Genomic DNA, 24,405 nt, shown 5'->3' on the forward strand with positions numbered 1-24,405 from the left:
GTACTTGTCAAGACGCCCCTTAAAAGTCACTACCATATTCACTTCCACTAGCTCCGCCGGCAACAAGTTCTAGGCACCCACCACTCTCTGTGTCAAAAATCTGCCTTGTACATCTCTTTTAAAACTTGCCCCTCGCACCTTAAACCTATGCCCTCTAGTAACTGACTCTTCCATCCTGGAAAAGGGTTCTGACTACCTACTCTGTCCATGCCTCTCATAATCTTGTAGACTTCTATCAGGTCTCCCCTCAACCTCCGTCACTCCAGTGAGAACAAACCAAGTTTCTCCAACCTCTTCTCATTGCTAATGCCCTCCATACCAGGCAACATCCTGGTAAATCTTTTCTTTCCCCTCTCCAAAGCCCCCACATCCTTCTGGTTGTGTGGCAACCAGAATTGAACACTATATTCCAAGTGTGGCCTCACTATGGTTCTATAAAGCATCAACATGACTTGCCAATTTTTAAACTCAATACCCCAGCTGATGAAGGCAAGCATACCGTATGCCTTCTTGACTACCTTCTCCACCTGCATCACCATTTTCAGTGACCTGTGTACCTGTACACCCAGATCCCTTTGCCTATCAATATAGGGCAGCACTCCTGTAGCACTACACTAAAATGATGGGCTTGAATTTTGTGCAGTTGGACCTGAACTCAGAACTTTGTGAATAAGAGGCGAAAGTGCTACTAACTGAACAATGGCTGACACTGTTACTGCAGCATGAGGATGGGGGAAGGCAGGAATCCTTAACGTGATGAAGCCCAGGAGAGCAATTGTACCACATCAGCTAATGTTCCTCCAGATCTCAGATAACTCATCACTGGCTGGGGCCCTATGGTCTGTCTGGCTGTATGGGCTCTCAGTATCTTGAACTGATACCATTTATTTTCCCTCTGAACTTTTATATTTGTGCATGGAATTTGGCCATTGGCCAGCATTTACCGCCCATCCCCATTTCACGAACTCTGTCATTTAGGGGAGGCACAGTGACACAGTGGTTAGCCTGGCTACCTCACAGAGCCAGGGACCTGGGTTCAATTCCAGTGACTGGTAACTATCTGTGTGGAGTCTGCACATTCTCCCTCAGGCTGCATGGGTTTCCTCCGGGGGCTCTGGTTTCCTCTCACAGTCCAAAGATGTGCAGGATAGGTGGATCAGCCATGCTAAATTGCCCCTTAGTGTCCAAAGAGATGGATTAGCCATGGTAAATATGGCTAATATTTAACCCTATCCCTGTAACAGAGGGTTAGGGTTGGGGAGAGGGCCTGGGTAAGACACTGTGTTAGAGAGTTGGTGAAGGCTTGATGGATCAAATGGCCACCTTCTGCATTGTAAGGATTCTATCATTTACTGAGTCACTGAGTTAGAGAAATTTAGAGAATGAGCGAATTCCTGAACTTGATCCTTCCTTCTTCTGTTGCACCAGATTCGTGTTTGCACCAGATTTAGGAACAATGGTGGTTTACGTGAGCACATACAATGGTTTCCCTGGACTTATACATGTTGTAAAGAGTATACAGTAAGGAACTGGATTAGAAAACATTGAATTCTTGTTATTCTTCATTCTCACATCTGGATCATTCATTTTGCTTCATTCCTATTCTTACCATTGCAAGGTTTGCCTCCATGTCAGTTAGGTTCAACTCATTTAGAGGAAGATTTGGATTAAAGATCTGCAGGAAAAGGAATTTAGTTTAGTGAATGAAGAGGAGCTATTTTACTCATTCATATATATTTGTTATTTCTTCTTTATATTGCCACAGAAACAGCAAAACCAGGATATAACACAGCAGAATGTTGGGGAGATGCCCATAACAACTCAGCAATGACAAGGACAGTGTGATTAACCCCAGGACTTACACGGGGAATCCCTGATTAATCTCCCAGTAGGAGTCGGAGAAGACAAGCCCCCAAGTGATTGGTAATTACCTTATCAAGTGGAACTCGTATCCCGTGCCTTTTATAAAGCCTGAGTGGGCCGATTGTTGTAACAGCCTGGTCGGGACCAGAATGTGTTCATCACAGGCTTGTGGTCTTTCTTTTGTGCAACAAAGCACCATTCCTTTACAGCTGACTCCTAGGTTATTACTGACAGGTGAGTATCAAGACAGGAAGATCAAGAAGGTGCCTTCAGATCCAACATAGTGGATCTGTCATGTCACAGGATCTAGAGTGTCCAGGTCTAGACAGAATCCAAGGAATCAGATGGTAACAATTTATTATCACACATGGCCCATTCCAGAAGCATCAGTTCCAGGACCTGGATTCAATGTAGGAAATGTTTGACCTGATAGGAACAGCAGGGGTGAAATCAGCTTTCAATTTCTCCATCTCTTTTTCAATAGCACACGCTAATTATTCCTCCCTCCTGCAGCACCCTGAATAATGCCCTTCCTTGCATTGCATGGGCACATTATCTTACCTCTCATTCTGAACTAACACCCACTGCCTTCACAGCAATCATTAACAGTATTCATTATTTATTCTCACTCATTATCCAACAGCTGCATATGACCACCTACTGTCCATGTGACCCATCTCCTTTAGGCACTGCTGTGCTTTTGCTGTTTCTCTTCCTCCAACTAAAACAATAAGCAAGAACACAACCCACAATAAGGTCAGAGTCCATGATCACAGTCAGTGAGGCAAAAGCAAAAATCTGACACAAGAAATCTCCAAGTTCAAAAATCCTTTGAAAACCCAAAAGGCACAATCATAGCCTCCATCATCTAAAAGCATGAAAGTGGCAAATGGAGGGGAACACCATTCCCTCCATGACACACACCATCCTGATTTGGAAATACATCACCATTCCTTCATCACCGACTCAAAATTCTGGAATTCTCCATTTAATAGCACCATAAGAATACCTTCACCTTATAGTCTGCAGCGCCTCGGAAAGTGGTCTATAATCATCCTCTAAAGGTTAACTAGGGATGGGCAATAAATGCCACAAATATTAACATGCATTTTAGTAGATCGAACCAGGCAGGACTTATTCACTTAATAGTAGGTGTTGGGGAAAGTTATAGAACAAAGAGGTGTCAGGGTGTAGATTCATAGCTTATTGAAAGTGGAGTCACAGATAGACAGAGTGGTGAAGAAGGCATTTGGCATACTTGGTTTCATTGGTCAGAACATTGAAAACAGGAGTTGGGATGTCTTGTTAAAGTTGTACAAGACATTAGTAAGGTCACACTTGGAATACTGTGTACAGTTCTGGTCATAGAGTCATAGAGGTTTACAGCATGGAAACAGGTCTGTTGGCCCAAATTGTCCATTCTACCGTTTTTGTTAAACCCCAAGCTAGTCCCACTTGCCCACATTTGGCCCATATTCCTCTGTACCCATCTTAACCATGTAACTGTCTAAATGCTTTTTAAAAGACAAAATTGTACCTGCCTCTACTACCAGCTCTGGCAGCTTGTTCCAGACACTCACCACCCTCTGTCTGAAAAAATTGCCCCTCTGGACTCTTTTGTATCTTTCCCCTCTCACCTTCAATCTATGCCCTCCAGTTTTAGACTCTCCTACCTTTGGGAAAAGATATTGACTATCTAGCTGATCTATGTCCCTCATTATTTTATAGACCTCTATAATATCACCCCATAGCCTTCTATGCTCCAGAGAAAAAAGTCCCAGTCTGTCCAGTCTCTCCTTATAATTCAAACCATCAAGTCCCAGTAACATCCTAGTAAATCTTTTCTGTGCTCTTTCTAGTTTAATAATATCCTTTCTATAATAGGCTGATCAGAACTGTACACAGTATTCCAAGTCTGGGCTTACCAATGTCTTGTACAACTTCAACAAGGCGTCCCAACTCCTGTATTCAATGTTCTGCCCAATGAATCAAAGCATGCTGAATGCCTTCTTCACCATTCTGTCCACCTGTGACTCCACTTTCAAGGAGCTATGAACATGTACCCCTACATCTCTTTGATCTGTAACTCTCCCCAGTGCCTTACCATTAACTGAGTAAGACCTGCCCTGGTTCAGTCTACCAAAATGCATTACCTCGCATTTATCTAAATTCAACTCCATCTGCCATTCATCAGGCCACTGGCCCAATTGATCAAGATCCTGCTGCAATCCAAGATAACCTTCTTCACTGTCCACCATGCCACCAATCTTGATGTCATCTGCAAACTTACTAACCATGCCCCCTATATTCCAAATCATTAATATAAATGACAAATAACAATGGACCCAACACCGATCTCTGAGCCACGCCACTGATCACAGGCCTCCAGTTTGAAAAACAATTCTCTACAACCACCCTCTGGCTTCTGTCAAAAAGCCAATTTTGTGTCCATTTAGATACCTCACCTTGGATCCCGTGAGATTTAACCTTATGCGACAACCTACCATGCGGTACGTGTCAAAAGCCTTGTGAGACATGATTTTCCACTCATGAAGCCATGCTGACTGTCCCTAATCAATCTTTGCATTTCTAAATGCCTGTAGATCCTATCTCTCAACATACCTTCCAACAACTTACTTACCACAGATATGAGGCTAATTGGCCTGTAGTTCCCAGGCTTTTCCCTGCAGCCCTTCTTAAACAAAGACACAACATTCGCCACTCTCCAATCTTCAGACATCTCATCTGTGACTATCGATGATTCAAATATCTCGACTAGGGGACCCACAATTTCCTCTCTAGCCTCCTACAATGTCCTGGAATTCACTTCATCAGATCCCGGGGATTTACCTACCCTGATGCACTGTCAACCTTCCAGCACCTCCTCCTCTGTAATATAAACACTCCTCATGACATCACTATTTATTTCCCTAAGTTCCCTAACATCCATGCTTTTTTCAACAGTAAATACTGATGAGAAACATTCATTAGGATCTCACCCATCTCTTGTGGATCCACATATAGATGACCTTGTTGATCTTTAAAAGCTCTACTCTTGCCCTCGTTACTCTTTTGGTCTTTACGTACTTGTAGAAGCTCTTTGGATTCTCACTCTATTATGGAAAGGATATTATTAAACTAGAAAGAGTGCAGAAAAGATTTACTTGGATGCTTCTGGGACTTGATGGTTTGAATTATAAGTTAGAAGGTGATAGACTGGGACTTTTTTTCTCTGGAGTGTAGAAGGCTGAGGGGTGATCTTATAGAGGTCGATACAATAATAAGGACATAGATCAGCTAGATAGTCAAAATCTTTTCCCAAAGGTAGGGGAGTATAAAACTAGAGGGCATAGGTTGAAGGTGAGAGAAGAGAGACATAAAAGGGTCCAGAGGGGCAATTTTTTCACACACAGGATGGTGAGTGTCCGGAACGAACTGCCAGAGATAGTAGTAGAGGCACGTACAATTTTGTCTTTTAAAAAGCATTTAGACAGGTACATGAGTGAGATGGATATGGAGGGATATGGGTAAAGCACAGGCAGTTGGGACTGGCTTAGTGGTAAAAACAAAGGGCAGGATGGACAAGTTGGGCTGAAGAGCCTGTTTCCATGCTGTAAACCTCTATGACTCTACAACAATCAGAGCTGGATCTGGTTGTTATAGACCAGACATAACCCTACATCCCTATGATTCAAGTAGTTGTCCCCGAGTGTCACTTTAAATAATGCTTCATGTGACCCTCTGAAATGAATCCCATCGAGTTTTACTCAGTGTGTTAGATGCTGGGTTGGTCTTCCAACTCTTTGAGTGGAAATGTATCAGGGGCTTAATGGTATCACAGGACTCCAATTTACATACATTAATAAGATACCTGCTAGGCACGTCAGCAATAGTTGGGAGTAGGGCTAGAGGATTTCAGAGACAGTTTTATTCACATGACAGCTGGCTGGGATAAAATTACTCCAGTTTTTCAGCAACCTGCAACCTGCTGAAAAACTGTTCAACCTTCAGCTCTGAACTGAGCTTCCTTTGGCTGAAAAACATCTCAGAGATTTTCTTTTTAAAACAGCCATAAAACACACATTAATTTACACTTTTCAATCTAAAAAAAACTGAATGGTGCTGGTGGTAGCTGCCATGTAAACTGCACTCAATAGTTTAAAACAATATTCTTAAGTGTGGGCATCAGTGGTATTCATAGCACAGCATGAGTTGCCACTGACAAGTGATGGGCCTTCTTTATGAATCAGTGCAATTGATGAGAGTGCTTTCACAGAGCTTCCATGTCTGAAGTTCCAGTGTTTTGATCTAGCAACCAGTTAAGTTACAATGATATATGACTAAAATCAAGATGGATTGTACCTTGGCGGTGTTCCCATAAGTCTGCTACCCTTGTTCATTTACAAACCCAATGTGCATAAAGAGGCCATCCGGCCCATTGAGCCTGCACCTACTCTCCAAAAGAGCATCTCACCCAGACGCCACCCCCCGCATCCCTGTAACGCTGCACATTTACCATGGCTAATCCCCCTAACCTACACATCTTGTGACACTAAGAAGCAATTTAGAATGACCAATCCACCTAACCTGTACATCTTTGGATTGTAGGAAACCAGTGCACCTGGAGGAAACCCATGCAGACATAGGGAGAATGTGCAAACACCACACAGTCAGCCAAGGCTAGAATTGAACCCAGTTCCCTGGTGCTCTGAGGCAGCAATGCTAACCACTGTGCCACTGCTGAGCATTTTTCTCCAAAACTCAAGAAAAGCCTTGGCAAGTTTTGACTATGGATCTTGTGGATAGTTCACAATGCAGCCACAGTTTATCAGTGGTGCAGTGACTGGGGTATTTACCGTCAACTACTTCTTCAGTTTTCAGAGAGCTGGAATATTTAAAGAACTTTTTCAAATCCAAATTGAATCCTATTTGAGTGACGTATTGGCCCAAAACTTACATGCATAATGGTAGAATGCTCGAGGCTATATTGCTGGCTCCCAAGAAGTGAATGCAAACCATCTAGGTTCAACTCAATGCTCTGTATGTGGTCAGGCACCTCAGTTCTGTAAACCCAAAAAGAATTCTGTTAAAATGTGAAAAGGGAAAGATTAGCAAGGACAAATGTGGGACCATTATGGGCAGAGACAAGAGACTATAAAATAGAGATTTGGGAAATGCCAGAGAAAATAAACAATTACTTTGTGTCTGTCTTCACAGAGGAAGGTACAGAAAATTTCCCAGAAAAATTAGGGAACCAAGGGACTACTGAAAATGAGGAACTGAAATAAAAATTAATTAGATTGAAGGATGATAAGTCCTCTGGAACAGATAAACTACATCTCAGAATGTCAAAGAAGGTTGCAGCAGAGATAGTGGATGCATTGATGTTATTTTTCAAAATTTTATAGATTTTGGAACGGTTCCTACAGACCGTAAAGTAGCAAATGTAGCTCCATTATTTAAGACAGGAAAGCAAGAGAAAACGGAGAACTCCAGACCTGTTAGTTTAGCATCAGTAGCAGGGAAAATGTTACAACCTAAGGAGATGATAATTGGACACTTAACAAATAACCATTTGATTAGGCAGAGTCAACATGGATTTATGAAAGGGAAATCATATTTGACAAACCTGGTGGGAGCTTTCTGAGGATGCTAGTTGTAGCATAGATAAAGGAGAACCAACGAATGTGGTGTATTTAGATCTTCAGAAGGCTTTTTGTTTGACTTATGGAGGAGGTTAGTAAATAAAATTAGAGCACATGGGATTGGAGGTAATATACTGGCAATAAATCGCAAACTGATTAATAGACAGAAAGTAGAGAGTAGGAATAAACAGGTCATTCTCAGGATGGCAGGCTGTTACTCATGGGGTACCACACAGATCAGTGCAGGGGCCACAAGTGGTCACAGTCCACATAAATGATTTGGATACGGGGACCTAATAAGAACATAAGAACATAAGAAATAGGAGCAGGAGTAGGCCATCCAGCCCTTCGAGCCTGCCCCGCCATTCAATAAGATCATGGCTGATCTGTCGCTGCTCAGTTCCACTTTCCCGCCCTCTCCCCATAACCCTTAATCCCCTCTCCTATCAAAAACCCATCAACCCGCGTCTTAAAAATATTTAGCGAGGCAGCCTCCACCACTTCAACGGGCAGAGAATTCCAGAGATTCACCACCCTTTGAGTGAAGAAGTTCCTCCTCAACTCCGTTCTAAACCGCCCCCCTTTTATCTTGAGGCTGTGCCCCCTAGTCCTATTCTCTTTTTTGAGCGGGAAGAGTCTTTCCACCTCTATCCTATCCATCCCATTCATCATCTTATACGTCTCAATGAGATCTCCTCTCATTCTTCTAAACTCTAACGAGTACAAGCCCAGTTTATTCAGCCTCTCCTCATAGCTCAACCCCCTCAACTCCGGTATCAGCCTAGTAAACCTCCTCTGCACTCCCTCCAAGGCCAAAATATCTTTGCGCAGGTGCGGCGCCCAAAAATGCACACAGTACTCCAGTTGCGGCCTCACCAATGCCCTATACAGCTGCAGCAAGACCTCCCTACTTTTATATTCAATCCCCCTCGCTATGAAGGCCAGCATCCCATTCGCTTTCCTGACCACCTGCTGCACCTGCAAGCTGGGTTTTTGCGACTCATGCACAAGGACCCCGAGGTCCCTCTGCACCGTCACCTGCTGCAGTTTTTCGCCTCGTAAGTAATAGTCCTTCCTACCATTTTTCCTACCAAAGTGGACCACCTCACACTTGCCAACATTAAATTCCATTTGCCATTTCCTGGCCCATTCGCCCAGCCTATCTAGATCCTTCTGCAGACTCTCAACACCCTCCGCACAATTTGCCGTTCCCCCAATCTTGGTGTCATCAGCAAATTTCGACACTCTACACTCGGTTCCCTCCTCCAGATCATCTATAAAAATGGTAAAAAGCTGAGGCCCCAGCACCGACCCCTGGGGCACTCCACTAGTCACCATCCGCCAATCCGAATAGCACCCGTTGACCCCCACTCTCTGCCTCCTATTTGACAACCAATCCTCTATCCACGCTAACACCCTACCCCCAACTCCATGTCCCTCGACCTTCTGCAATAACCTCTTGTGAGGCACTTTGTCAAACGCCTTCTGAAAATCTAGAAAGACCACATCCACCGGCTCTCCTCTATCCACCGCCCTAGACACATCCGCATAGAACTCCAGTAAATTTGTCAGACACGACTTCCCTTTAATGAAACCGTGCTGCGTCTGCTCTATCAAGCAATTCCCTTCAAGATGCTTTGCAATTTCCTCCTTAATGACAGATTCTAACATTTTACCTACCACAGACGTTAAACTAACCGGCCTATAATTCCCCGCCTTTTGCCTGGCACCCTTCTTAAACAACGGCGTAACATTAGCCGTTTTCCAATCATCCGGCACTTCCCCAGAATCCAGCGACGTTTGGAAAATAACCACCAAGGCATCCACTATCACCTCCGCCATTTCTTTCAGAACCCTCGGATGCATTCCATCCGGTCCTGGGGACTTGTCCACAATCAGCCTCTCCAGTCTGTCGAGCACCGCCTTTCTAGTAACAGTAATGTCATTAAGACCCTCCAGTCCTACCACCTTTCCATCGCTAACACCCGGCAAATTATTCACGTCCTCTTCCGTGAAGACAGAAACAAAAAAGTTATTCAATACCTTAGCCATATCCCCATCCCCTACCACTAGGTCCCCTTTCTCATCCTCTAAAGGACCAACATTCACCCTAGCCAGCCTCTTCCTTTTTATATATTTATAAAAACTCTTGCTATCCTTTTTTATATTAAGCGCTAGCCCAGCTTCATAGTTTCTCCTACCCTTCCTTATCAACTTCTTTGTCAATCTTTGTTGACATTTAAACCTCTCCCAATCCTCTTCTCGCCCATTACTCTTAGCTACTCTAAATTCTAAATTCTACTCTAATGGCACATTTCCAAATTTGATGATGACACAAAACTAGGTATGAAGATAAGTTGTGATGAGGATGCAAGGAAGCTTCAAGAAGACTTGGACAGGCTAAGTGAATAGACAACAACTTGGCAGATGGAATAAGAACACAAGAACATAAGAAATAGGGGCAGGAGTAGGCCATCTAGCCCTTCGAGCCTGCCCCACCATTCAATAAGATCATGGCTGATCTGAAGTGGATCAGTTCCACTTTCCCGCTTTCTCCCCATAACCCTTAATTCCCGTGACTTAAATATATTCAGCGAGGTAGCCTCCACCACTTCAATGGGCAGAGAATTCCAGAGATTCACCACCCTTTGAGTGAAGAAGTTCCTCCTCAACTCCAATCTAAACTGTCCCCCCCTTATTTTGAGGCTGTGTCCTCTAGTCCTGCTATCCTTTCTAAGCGGGAAGAATCTCTCTACCTCTACCCTATCTATCCCTTTCATTATCTTATATGTCTCTATAAGATCCCCCCTCATCCTTCTAAACTCCAACGAGTACAGACCCAGTCTATTCAATCTCTCTTCATAGGCCAACCCCCTCATCTCCGGTATCAGCCTAGTGAACCTTCTCTGCACTCCCTCCAAGGCCAATGTATCCTTCCGCAAGTGCGGCGACCAAAACTGCACACAGTACTCCAGCTGCGGCCTCACCAGTACCCTGTACAGTTGCAGCAAGACCTCCCTGCTTTTATATTCTATCCCCCTCACTATAAAGGCCAACATTCCATTTGCCTTCTTGATCACCTGCTGCACCTGCAGACTGGGTTTTTGCGATTCATGCACAAGGATCCCCAGGTCCCTCTGCACTGTAGCATGCTGCAGCTTTTCGCCTTTTAAATAATAATCCCTCCTATTATTTCTACCAAAGTGGATAGCCTTACACTTGCTAACATTTTACTCCATCTGCCAGGTCCTCGCCCACTCACTCAGCCTATCCAGATCTCTCTGCAGACTTTCCACACCCTCCACGCAATTTGCTTTTCCACCTGGCCTTCATAGCGAGGGGGATTGAATATAAAAGTAGGGAGGTCTTGCTGCAACTGTACAGGGCACTGGTGAGGCCGCAGCTGGAGTACTGTGTGCAGTTTTGGTCGCCGCACTTACGCAAGGATATTTTGGCCTTGGAGGGAGTGCAGAGGAGGTTTACTAGGCTGATACCAGAGTTGAGGGGGTTGAGCTATGAGGAGAGGCTGAATAAACTAGACTTGTACTCGTTAGAGTTTAGAAGAATGAGGGGAGATCTCATTGAGACGTATAAGATGATGAATGGGATGGATAGGATAGAGGTGGAGAGACTCTTCCTGCTCAGAAAGGACAGTAGGACTAGAGGGCACAGCCTCAAGATAAAAGGGGGGTGGTTTAGAACGGAGTTGAGGAGGAACTTCTTCACTCAAAGGGTGGTGAATCTCTGGAATTCTCTGCCCATTGAAGTGGTGGAGGCTGCCTCGCTAAATATTTTTAAGACGCGGGTAGATAGGTTTTTGATAGGCAAGGGGATTAAGGGTTATGGGGAGCGGGGGGAAAGTGGAATTGAGCCACAACCGATCAGCCATGATCTTATTGAATGGCGGGGCAGGCTCGAAGGGCTAGATGGCCTACTCCTGCTCCTATTTCTTATGTTCTTATGTTCATTATCCATTCACATAATGTGTATAATAAGTGAATATAATGTGAGTAAGTGTGAAGTTAAAATACAGAAAGGCAGAGTATTTTTTAAAAGGTAAGAATTTGGTAATGGTGATGCTCAAAGTGAACTAGAACCTTGTCCATGAGTCAGTAAAAGACAGCTTGCAGGGGCAGCAAGAAATTGGGAAGGCAGGAAGTATGTTGGCCTTCATGGCAAGAGGATTTCAATACTGGAGTAAAGATGTCTTTCTGCAATTACACAGAGCCTTAGTGAGATGGCACCTGGAGTACTGAGTGCAGTTTTAGTCTCCTTCTTCAAGGCCCCAAGGGAATAGTGACAGAGGAAGAAAAAGAAACAAAAGGTGTGCTGAGGGCTGGTGTACTGTTGTCTGAAAGCAAAATTAAAGGGAAAGAAAGAGAAAAACCAAAAGCAGCAAAAGGAAAGGAAATAAGATGGGTTTATAGTATGAACTCAATGCTGAGTCTGGAAGGATCCAGGCTAATCCAAAGGTGAGCTCTTTTTTCTCAAGTTTGCACTGAGCTTCACTGAAACAAATTTCCAGCATCCGCTGTTCTCTGTTTACGACTATTCATCCTCTTTGTTTCATTTTCTTGCAACTTGGAAGATGAAGCAACTATTGTTTTGGTCCTGCTTTTCATATGTTGTGCAGCCAAGAGGGATGTTTAAAGCACACAATAGCCAAGGCATGTCATTGCACCAAGTAGTGAACCAGTTTGAGGAAGCACCTATAACATTCAATCTGCACTGATGGTTCTACATATGTCAAATTCAAAATCGTGACCCATTGCAAGTTGAATTAAGGCTATGGACATTTCCCTTTGTAATGAAAGAAAAATTAGAGAAGATACCTCATTGCCTGGCTGGACGCTGAACACTGATGGCATGCCACCTACCCACTGAGCTTGTCAGTGGAGGGCACAGAAAGTAAACAAGAAAATGGGGCTGAAAGGGTGAATCTATAGTGCTAGAGGTTAGAAATACTGGGCTTCATTGACATTGACTATAGGAAGCTGTCTACTTCAGCACACAATAATGAAAGTAGTTTACCCCTATCAGGCATAACACTTCCATCTCCAGCCAGAGAATTCTCATTTTACCTTAACTGTTTCACAGGTTCCATAAATTTGAAGCTTTGGCTGTGATCAATAGTAATGTCTTCAATAAATGTACTGCGAGTAACGTATGTTCGCTGTTGATCCAAAACTTTAAAGTGTTGACATTCAGAGTGATGTGAATGTTGTTACATAAGTAACACAGAAGGTTAACATGCAGGTACCATAAGCATTTTGCAATGCAATTGCTGAATTGGCCGTGACTGCAAGGAGGCTGGGATATAAGAGTCAGGAAGTCTTGCTGGCCTTTGGTGAGACCACAGCTAGAGTACTGTTTTGATCTCCTTATCTCAGGTAGAATGTATCTGGCTTGCCTGGAAGACAGTGCAGCAAAGATTCACTGGATTGATTTCTGTGATGGAAAGGTTTGTCCTATGGTGAGAAATTGAGCCTAAACTTGCTTGAGGTTGGAAGAATGAAAGTGATTTCATTAAAACATACAAGATTCTGAGGAGGGTTGACAGCAGAGATGCTGAAAGATTATTTCCTCTGGCTGGATACGAGAAAGATCTTTTTCACACAGTGAATGGTTACAGTCTGGAATGTTCTGACGGAGAGTTTGGTGGAGCAGGTTCCGTTGAAGCATTCAAAAGAGAATTAGACTGTTATCAGCACAGGAAGAATGTGCAGGGTTATGGGGAGAAGCAGGGGAACGGGCACAAAGTGAATTGCTCGTTTAGAAAACCAGTGAAAACATGATGGACCGAATGGACTCACTGCACTGTAACTATTCTGCGAGAGTGTGGAATAAAGGGGCATGTTCTCAGGATAAGGAATCGATTGAATCAAGACTGAGATAAGGAGGAATGTCTTCACTTAGATCTCAGTTGCTGACATTCAGAATTTTCTACCTCAGGGGGCTGTGCTTGTTGAGTAACTCAAGGCTATAAACGGAGAGATAAGTTTCTGGACTTTAGTGGAATGAAGGGAGATGGGGACCAGGTGGGAAAGTGGAATCAAAATCAAAAATGAGCCATGGTTTTACTGAACGGCAGATTGCTGCTCCCATTTCCTCTGTCCTTATGAAGTGGTCAGGAGCCTATGTCTTTCCTGTTTCAACTTTATGATGCAAGTTAATTCCTTTTTAGTAAAAAGCCTAAACAATGATTGTTTGGAGTGAAGGAAGCTCCAGTTTGCCATTTAGTGTTGTTTCATTCCACTCATTGCTGCATGAATGCGCAGCTTAGTGTGAAATCTCACCTCTCTAAAGCAGCTATCCTTCCCCTCTTATCTGTGTGCTGCACGGTGTTGCAGGTGGGCCTGCCCTCCAGAACAGACTCCACGACTGATACAGGTAAAACAGGTGGCTCCAGACACGCTCCACATGGGTTCCCTGGAACCATTGCATCAGCTTGGACCTGGACTCCTACGCCTGGACTGGCTGGCTCCTCCTTAATAACCATCAGGCACTTCTCCCTATATATTGAGACATTTGAAAAAGTGTTGAGGATCTTTGGACCAAGGATAAATCATCGCCCTTATTAAATCAGCCACACAGAAGTGTGAGGTAACTTCAGAGTCACAGACCCCACCACAAATCAACTTAATCATGTAATTAGGTGCGAGCAGATAGTTTTTGGTGACTATTACCCATCATAAAAACTGAATTATGTTACATAACAAATATTATAATATTGTAATCAGACGCCTGAAAATTCTATTTCATAAGATTCAGATGGAACCTGAAGCTTTTGTTATCATGCTTCAGGGCAAGAATTTCAACTCTGGATGTGGTTGAGTATGAAAACAGCCAGATGCCAAAAATTTGCAAAGCCAGCCAATGTGCCAGTCTGCTGGCACTATCCTGCTAGGAATCCTGTGGCAAGTAACTCACCTCCTGACGCTCCAAAGCTGTCCACCATCAAGGCACGAGTCAGGAGTGTGATGGAATACTCTCCACTTGCCTGGATGGGTGCAGCTCCAACAGCACTCAAGAAGCTCAACACCATCCAGGATTGGTATCCATCCACAAACAGTCACGCTCTCCAACATCGGTGCACAGTTACAGCCATGTGCAATATCTACAAGATGCACAGCAGGAACTCACCAAGATTCAAGAGGTAACATTTTTCAAATCACAACCTCTACTATCTAGAAGGACAACAGCAGCAGATACCTGGAAATACAATCACCTGGAGGTTCCCCTCCAATTGTCACCATCCAGTCCACTCACTGCCCGGACTTGGAAATATATTGCCATTCCTTCACTGTCACTGGTTCAAAATCTTAGAACTCTCTCACTAACTGCACAGTGGGTTATCTACACCTTAGGGACTAAAGCGGTTTAAGAAGACAGCTCACCACCACCTTCCAAAGGTCAACTAGGGATGGGTGACATCTACATCCCATAAATGAATTTTTAAAAAATCCTGTCCCTAGCCCATTTTCCCACCGGCAGGTTGGAAGTCAACAGGGTTCCCTACTCACAAAGAAAATGTGACCAATTAAAGGAAATTAAAGGCTCATTAAGACCCACTGCCAAAAAGCCAACAGGGGTTTCCCAGATGGCCTGTGGATGCCCTGAGGCATCAGGGACGAGGAGAGCTGCCCAGAAGCAGTCTCCTTGCTGCTGGCCAGGGGACCCAGCACTGCAGATTGGCTCCCAGCACCTTCTATGCCTCCCCAGCCACAACAATGGTTACAGGTATCAACTTCATTCCAAAATGGTGGCCCAAATGCTACCCCCATTTTAAATTCAAAATTTACACAATTAAAGAAAGGGAGAGTAAACGAGGTGTCCCCTCTCTCTCTCTTTCGCTGTCTCCCTCGCTGTTCTCCCTCTCTCTCTCTCAGCATCCTCCCCACCTCTCTGTCCCCCTCTCTCTGCCCATCTCTCTCTCTGCCCCTCCCTCTCCCTCTCACTGCCTCTCCCCTCTCTCACTCCATCCCCAACTCACTGCCTCCCCCCTCTCTCTCACTGCCCCCCCTTCTCTCACTAGCCCCCCTCTCTCTCACAAACTCCCCCTCTCTCTCACTGCCCCCCTCTCTCACTGCCCCCCTCTCTCTCTCACTGCCCGCCTCATTGCTCCCTCTCTTTCTTTCTCACTGTTCCCCTCTCTCTCTCTCACTGCCTCCCCCCTCACTCACTGGCTCCCCCCCTCTCACTGTCTCCCCCCTCTCTCACTGCCCCTCCTCTCTCACTGCCCCCTCTCTCACTGGCTCCCCTCTCTCTCACTGACCCCCCCTCTCTCTCTCTCTCACTGTCCCCTCTCTCTCTCTCACTACCCTCCTCTCTCTCTCTCTCACTGCCCCGCCTCTCTCTCTCGCTACCCTCCTCTCTCTCTCTCATTGCCCCCTCCTCTCCCTCACTGTCCCTCTCTCTCACTGCCTCCTTCTGTCTCTCACTGCCCCCCTCTCTCTCACTGCTCCGTCTCTTATTGCTCCCCTCTCTCTCTCTCTGCCTCACTGTCTCACTGCGTCCTTCCGTCTCACTGCCTCCTTCTGTCTCACTGCGTCCTTCTGTCTCACTGCCTCTTTCTGTCTCACTGCCTCTTTCTGTCTCACTGCCTCTCTCTATCTCACTCTATCCTTCTGTCTCACTGCCTCCCTCTGTCTCACTGCCTCTCTCTATCTCACTCTATCCTTCTGTCTCACTGCCTCTCTCTGTCTCACTGCCTCTCTCTATCTCACTCTATCCTTCTGTCTCACTGCCTCTCTCTGTCTCACTGCCTCTCTCTATCTCACTCTATCCTTCTGTCTCACTGCCTCTCTCTGTCTCACTGCCTCTCTCTATCTCACTCTATCTCACTCTATCCTTCTGTCTCACTGCCTCCCTCTGTCTCACTGCCTCTCTCTATCTCACTCTATCCTTCTGTCTCACTGCCTCTCTCTGTCTCACTGCCACTCTCTGTCTCACTCTATCCTTCTGTCTCACTGCCTCCTTCTGTCTCACTGCCTCTCTCTATCTCACTCTATCCTTCTGTCTCACTGCCTCCCTCTGTCTCACTGCCTCTCTCTATCTCACTGCTCCAACCTGATAAATCTGCCTTTTGTCCCTTCTCAGTTGGACAGGAGCCTATTACCTTCCTGCTTCAAGAACCCACTGGACAGAAGCACATTGTCACAAATTAACCAATTTGGCGTCATTTCCAACCGGGTTTCTGTCTCCCAAACAGTGTGCCGTCAAATCCTGAGCCTAAACCCCAAATGTTGCTTTAATTCAGAGCCCAGTGTCTGAAAAGTCGAGAGCTGGATTTGCTGCTTTCCCCTTTGTGAGGAAGCTGATGGAGGATGAGGGGATCACAAACACTAACAAACTACCGAGCAACTTTAGAACAGTTTTGAAGCAAGTCTTATTGCAGTTTTCTTTCTCAACATATATTTTAACTTTGGTTAACTTTATGAGGCAGAGCTAGTGGTATTGTCACTGGACTAGAAATCCAGAGAGCGAGGGTAATGCTCTGGGGACCCGGGTTCAAATCCCACCATGGCAGATGGTGAAATTTGAATTCAACAAAAATCTGGAATTAACAGTCTACTGTTGACCACAAAAGCATTGTCGATTGTCTTAAAAACTCATCAGGTTCACTAATGTCTTTCAGGGAAGGAAATTGGCTGTCCTTACCTGGTCTGGCCTGCATGCGACTCCAGGCCTACAGCAATGAGGTTAACTTCCAAATGCTGTCTGATATGGAGGGCAGTTCGGGATGGGCAATAAATGCTGTTTCAGCCAGCGACGCCCACACCCCGTGAACAAATAAATAAAAAATAAAATGGATTATTACCAGAGGAACACTTGGCTGTTTTGGCAATGTTGCTGATTTGGTTAAAAATGAACTATTTGCTTGAAGCGTGGCAGTAACTGAGTGCTAAATAATCATCATAAACCACAGCTAAGTGATTCCAAGTATACTTTCAGTCAGTGCAGTCACCTCCCCGCCCCCCCCCCCCCCACCCAACCTCTAATCCGAAGTACCTCAGATCAGTCATAACGTAACAATGGCAGAATAGAGTTGAGGGATTAAATAACCTGGTCCTACAGTCCTCTCCTTATCTACATTCTCCGGCAATCTATAAGTGCAGTACTTACTTGGACCACAAACCCTTCAAGTGTAACACAACTATTTTTGGACTGTTTCTTCAGACATTTACAAAGTATGAACAGAAAACAATCTTTGGCAAAAAGGCTGAGGAAGTAATAAAAATTCAATGTTTTTATGTAAACTTAACTTAAAAGAAACAGCAATGTGGCATTTAATGAGAGATTTGAGAGGGAGTAGCGTTCCTACTCCCCCACTTTCTGCATGGACCACTCAACTCCACATAATCTGGAATAGGAATATTTCTGTATTTTGTCACTAATACTCACAATCAGTGTCACAAGAACCAATTATACCTCCTTAGTTCATTATGTGAAAGAACAAGACTCAGAGATAGAATTGAGTGAGACATTCTGTAATTGAGTTAAAACATTCTGTTTTAATGAACATTGCTGTTAAAATTGTCTGGAGCAATAATCAATAAGAATTCATTATCTCAGCTATTGTTAAAATAAGAAAGGCTGGCATTTATGTCCCAAAGTGCTTTGCATTCAACTTTGGAAATATAGGGGGTGTTTCTCCCAAAAATGCCAAATTGGTGGGAAAACTGTTCTAGATCACAACTGTTTTCTCAGTTCAACTTCACACTCTGTGCAATGCAGAGGTCCCAATCATGAATCTCATTAAAGGCCGAGGGAGTGGGATCTATTCGCACCAGAGGCTGACAGGTCTGGAATTCTGTGCATGTGCAGTGGCCCCGATCTGTCGGACTCCCCGTTTGCTGACCAGCCCGATTGCTGGCCAGCCCGCGATGCCCGCAGTGCTGACCCTCCAGCCACCCCTCCATGGCCCTTTTGCGGCCCCCACAACAATTCCTGGGCCAGCCCTGATCCCTTGACTTGGAGCGCCCCCACGTCCAGACCCCACACACAGCAGTGGCAATCCCCCCACTGCTCCTCACCCCGGCAGACTCTCCCGGGATGCAGACCACCCCCACCACGGAACACCATCCCCCCTCAACCCACCCCAATTGCTGACCTTCCTTCAGCCTAGACCAATCACCATGTAGAGTGGCAGCGGGAAGCCCCATTCACAATAGGCCCCACCCCTTTGGCACTGCTCAATGTCTGATGGACAATGCCAAAGTGCCCCTTGTGCATGGGCACTTAGCCCCCTGGGCAGTGCTGGGGCACAGGCTGGCGCTGCCAGGGTGTCCATGCCCCAGGGCAGCAGTCCCTGCTGCCCAACCTCCTGGGGGTCCCGATTGCCACCGTCCCCCTTCATTCCGATGGGGTCTTCCACTAGCTCCCCGAGCATGGGGAGCTACTCTAAACCTTGTCAGAATGATGTGCTCCTGGCAGGGTGGGAGATTCAATTGGGATCGACAAGCTCCCAATAATGAACTGATAAACATATTTAAACTACTTTAAGAAAATATTCAAATTACTTACCCGCCTTCCCACCAGTTTTCCAGTGTGGACTGGACTCAGGTTGTTCTCCAGCTCTGGGAGATGCTCATGTGTTCCTGGCACATGCGCAAATCCCAGAAAAAAGGCCGACAAAACACATCTCCCAGCTTGACTCCACCAGAAAAGTTGTGGGTCGTGATGGGAGAATCTCCACCTATAGTAACTGTTGCCTAGGAACACAGTAGCTCATTTGTACACAGCAAGCTCCCAAAAACAGCAATGTGATCAGGACCAGATAATCTGTTTCAGGTAATAAATTAAAACAAAATACTGCAGATGTTGGAAATCTGAATTCAAACAGATACTGCCAGACCTGTGGAGTTTATCCAGTGTTTACTGTTTGTAATCTGTTTTAGATGTTGGCTCAGAGGTAAACATTGGCCAGGACATCAGAGTAACCTCCTTGCTTCTCTTCACATAGAATCATGGTATCTTTGATGTCTACCTGAAGGCGGTCCCTGCAACACTGCAGCCCCCCCCACCCCATACTACACTGAGCAGCCAGCACAGATTGTTGCTAAACTTTCTGGAGTGAGGCTTGGAGCTTGACTCAGAGATACCAGTGGTTTCATTGATCCAAGGCTAGTAAGCTTATGCATCATTCTCACATATAGGCTTTCATTAAAACGTGGAAAGGGATGCTTTTCCTCACTTTATTATCAATCATGATAATAGATTTTACAGCCTGTCGACTGTATGGAATTCAGGTTGAGTGTGTATCCATGTATTTTTTACATTGCTGCTGCACCCATATTTCACCTTGGCAGCAAGGAGGCCAGTGTGAGGGAAGGTCACTTTCCTCCTCCTGAAAGTCTTGAACCCACAATGCAATGACTTACCTCTGCGCCTCTGTTGCAGACGGAATAGTTGCAGCATTGGATGGGGGCAGCTCTGTGACATCTGAAATGATTGGCCCGCCTGGAACAGGGCTATCAGTGTATGCACTGGAGCAGGATGTGGCTGCTGTGGACGGCTGCAAATAAGGAGTGAGCAATTCAACAAACCTACTAGTGAAATATCATTAAGATTTGTAAACCATCATCACCAACTTACAAGAAATATTATACAGAAGCAGAACTTAAAGCAGGCTGGCATGGTGGCACAGTGGTTAGCACTCACTGCCTCACACCACCAAGAACCCAGGTTCAATTCCAGCCTTGGATGACTGTGTGGTGTTTGTACTTTCTTCTTGTGTCTGTGTGGATTTCGTCTTGCTGCTCTGGTTTCCTCCCGACTCCAAAGATAAGCCAATTAGGTTGATTGGCCATGCTAAATTGCCCTTGGTGTCCCAAGTTGTGTAGATTAGGAGATACGCGGATCTGCCAAGCGATGGTTAGATGAGGAATTGGTGCAGAGTCAATGGGCTGAATGGCATCTCCCTGCACTGTAGGGATTCTATGATTCTACGTATCTTATACAAGAATTCCATTAGAACAGAACTTCATTGTTATCCTACCTTCCTGCTGGACTGCTGGCAGAAGAAGGAACCCTGGATGACTCAGGATATTGAGGCCCTGGTCAAGAAGAATAAAGAGCCACATGACATGCATAGGCAGCTGGGATTAAGTGAATCCCTTGAAGAGAGTATAGGGGATGTAGGAGTAGAGTTAAGAGAGAAATCAGGAGGGCAAAAAGGGAACACAAAATTGTTTTGGCAGATAAGGCAAAGAAGAATCCAAAGAGCTTCTACAAATACATAAAGGGCAAAAGAAATATAAGGGAGAGAGTAGGGCCTCTTAGGGATCAACAAGGTCATCTATGTGTGGATCCACAAGAGATGGGTGAGATCCTAAATGAATATTTCTCATCATATTTACTGTTGAGAAAAGCATGGATGTTAGGGAACTTGTGGAAATAAATAGTGATGTCTTGAAGAGTGTACATATTACAGAGAAGGGAAGTCCCCGGGACCTGATGAGGTATATCCCAGGACATTGTGGGAAGCTAGGGAGGAAATGCAAAGATGTGCTATTAGGCTGATTGGTGGTAATAAATTGTCCCTAAATTAGTTTTCCCTCAATGTGGAATGCCATAAGCATAGATAAGGGTCATGGGTGGAGGGGGGACTCGTAATGTTAAAATGGCGGCGCGGGCTCGTTGGGCCGAAGGGCCTGTTTCCTGGGCTGTTTTTGTTCTTTGAAATTATGGGTCCCCTAGCTGAGATATTTGAATCATCAATAGTCAGGGGTGAGGTGCCTGAAGATTGGAGAGTGGCAAATGTTGTGCCTTTGTTTAAAAAGGGCTGCAGGGAAAAGCCTGGGAACTACAGGCCACTAAGCCTCACATCTGTGGTGGGTAAATTGTTGGAAGGTATTTTGAGAGACAGGATCTACAGGCATTTAGAGATGCAAGGACTGATAGGGACAGTCAGCATGGTTTTGTGAGTGGAAAATCATGTCTCACAAATTTGATTGAGTTTTTTGAAGGGGTAATCAAGAAGGTAGATGAGGGCAGTGCAGCTGATGTTGTTTACGTGGACCTTAACAAGGCCTTTGACAAGGTACCGCATGGTAGGTTGTTGTATAAGGTTAAATCTCACGGGATCCAGGGTGAGGTATCTAAATGGATACAAAATTGGCTTCTTGATAGAAACCAGAGAGTGGTTGGAGAAAGTTGTTTTTCAAACTGGAGGCCTGTGACCTGCAATGTGCCTCAGGGATCGGGGCTGGTCCCGCTGTTATTTGTCATTTATATTAATGATTTGGATGTGAATATAGGAGGCAGTTGCAAATGTCATTAAAATTGGTAGCATAGTGGACAGTGAAGAAAGTTATCTCCAATTGCAACAGGATCTCGATCAATTGGGCCAGTGGGCTGACGAATAGTAGATGGAGTTTAATTTAGACAAATGCGAGGTGATGCATTTTGATAGATTGAACCAGGGCAGGACTTACTCAGTTAATCATAGGGTGTTGGGGAGAGTTACAGAACAAAGAGATCTCGGGGAACATGTTCATAGCTCCTTGAAAGTGGAGTCACAGGTGGACAGAGTGGTGAAGAAGGCATTCGGCATGCTTGGTTTCATCAGTCAGAACATTGAATATAGGAGTTTGAATATCTTATTGAAGTTGTACAAGACATTGGTAAGGCCACACTTAGAATACTGTGTGTAATTCTGGTCACCCTTTTATAGAAAGAATATTATTAAACTAGAAAGAGTGCAGAAAAGATTTACTAGGATGCTATCGGGACTTGATGGATTGAGTTATAAGGAGAGGCTGGATAGACTGGGACTTTTTTCTCTGGAGCATAGGAGGCTGAGGAGTGATCTTATAGCGGCCTATAAAATAATGAGGGGCATAGATCAGCTAGATAGTCAATATCTTTTCCCAAAGGTAAGGGAGTCTAAAACTCGAGGGCAAAGGTTTAAGGTAAGAGGGGAGAGAAACAAAAGTGTCCAGAGTGGTAATTTTTTCACACAGAGGGTGGTGAGTGTCTGGAACAAGCTGCCAGTAGTAGTAGAAGAGGCGGGTACAATTCTGTCTTTTAAAAAGCATTTAGATAGTTACATGGGTATGATGGGCATAGGGGGATATGAGACAAATGTGAGCAATTGGGATTAGCTTAGTAGTTTTGAAAAAAAAAGGTGGCATGGACAAGTTGGGCCAAAGGGCCTATTTCCATCCTGTAAACCTCTATGACTCTATCTATGACTGGACGGAGCCGCTGAGACGAACAGTATAATGCCAACCAATATTTATCATTTGCTTTAAGCCAGATGGCACTTCACTTACCGACTGAATGAAATATGGGTCCTGAAGAGGTTCTATTGATAGATGTCGACTATATTTAGGCACAGGAGGAGGAGAACCTCCATTATCCAACATCAGAGGCCTATCAGAAGAACAGCAATATTAATCAAACCTAGGCTTTGTACTGTTCCAGAATTAAACCCTTCAGAACATCACATTGCTACTTATCTGCATAGCTGCACATGCAGATGTTGAGTTTACATGGAGACCAATGCTTTAGGGACAAGGTCAATACTTCAAATTAAATAAAGAATATTTGCTCAAACTCAGTGTTCATAACTGATTGCACAAATAGCAGGGCAGTCATGAGCAGCTTGTACAAGACAAGCTGGTAGCTAGCCAAGCTATAACCTATAAATTGAAAGGTTCATATGGTATATATATACATAATTGAAGGGTTTGTGCAGCACATGCCAGCTCTGTCAACTAGACGTGTGGCCTCAGTGGTTTCATTACTCAGAATCAATGAAGCACCCTCTGTGCCCATCACATTGTTTGTATCCCAAATTGTATTAGCGTACTTGAAATCCTGAATGATTTGCATACAGAAATATATCTACATGTTTGCCCTCCTAGCTCCCTTTCACTAGTTGGGGGTCTATAGTACAGTACCAGCAGTGTGGCTGCCTTCTTAAATATTCTGAGTTCAACCTTAATGGCCACATTTAATCCATTTAGTATATTACCGCTCCCTGATTCTTTAGCCAATAATGCTACACCCCTACTTTTTCTATCTTCCTCCTCTCCTGCCTGAAAACGATATCTGGGGACATTGAGCTGTTATTTATGCCTCTCCTTAAGTCATGTTTCCATTAAAGTGATGATATCATGCTGCCATGTGTCTCTATCTCTGCCTTCAGGTCATCAGCTTTATTTACTATGCTCCTTGCGTTTACCTTTTAACACAGCCAGATCCCTGCGCTGTACATTTTTTAATATATGTTGCTTCAGTTCTTCAGGGCCACTCACTAATTGTCCATCTCATTTCCCCTACTCTAAATTTGCACTCTGCTTCCCATCCCACTGTTAATTTAGCTTAACCCCCTACCCCCCACAACTGGGGGGCAAATCTCCCAGTGAGCGTACTCGTCCCAGTCCAATTCAGAGGTAGACCGTTCGGCTTTTGAAGGTCCCACCTTCCCCAGAACGGTCCACTGCCTCAGAATTCTGACACCCTCCCTCCTACACCAGCTTTCCAGCCATATTGATTGCTCAATTCTCCTAATTCTGTACTCACTTGTACATGGGACTGTGAGTAATCCCATATATTGCTTCAGACATCCTGCTTTTCATTCTCCTTCCGAGCTCCCTAAAGTCTGCTTTCAGGACCTCATCCCCCTTTGCTATCCAAGTCATGGAGCACAATCTCGGGCTGATCACCTCCCCCAGAAGCCTAATGTCCTGCAGCCGCTCTGTGATATCCCTTGACCCTGACACCACGGAAATCCCATATCTATAATGCTCTTCTCCTCCTCTTTCTCCCCTCCTCTATAGCAGAGCCGCTTGTGATGCAACAAACTTGTCTCTGGCTGCACGCTGAGGAATCAATGCCATCATCGGTATCCAAAGTGGCAAACAGATAGGTGAACAGGACCCCAGTG

The 24,405-nt window shown here is 44.8% G+C and overlaps 1 protein-coding gene across 1 annotated transcript in view; it reads right to left on the bottom strand.

The window, feature by feature from the left end:
- Positions 1-24,405, bottom strand: part of hsf4 (heat shock transcription factor 4) — a 97,191-nt gene that overhangs the window by 18,401 nt on the left and 54,385 nt on the right. The window contains exons 7-11 of the mRNA XM_080187136.1: positions 22,787-22,886; positions 19,892-20,025; positions 13,805-14,020; positions 6,821-6,926; positions 1,610-1,675 (exon numbers count right to left, since the gene is read on the bottom strand). Coding sequence (XP_080043262.1) covers positions 1,610-1,675; positions 6,821-6,926; positions 13,805-14,020; positions 19,892-20,025; positions 22,787-22,886 — 622 coding nt within the window. The remainder of the gene's footprint in view (positions 1-1,609; positions 1,676-6,820; positions 6,927-13,804; positions 14,021-19,891; positions 20,026-22,786; positions 22,887-24,405) is intronic.

The sequence above is a fragment of the Carcharhinus amblyrhynchos genome, chromosome 4 (genome assembly GCF_965287045.1).
Source record: "Carcharhinus amblyrhynchos chromosome 4, sCarAmb.v2.hapA, whole genome shotgun sequence".
NCBI classification, from domain to species: Eukaryota; Metazoa; Chordata; class Chondrichthyes; order Carcharhiniformes; family Carcharhinidae; genus Carcharhinus; species Carcharhinus amblyrhynchos.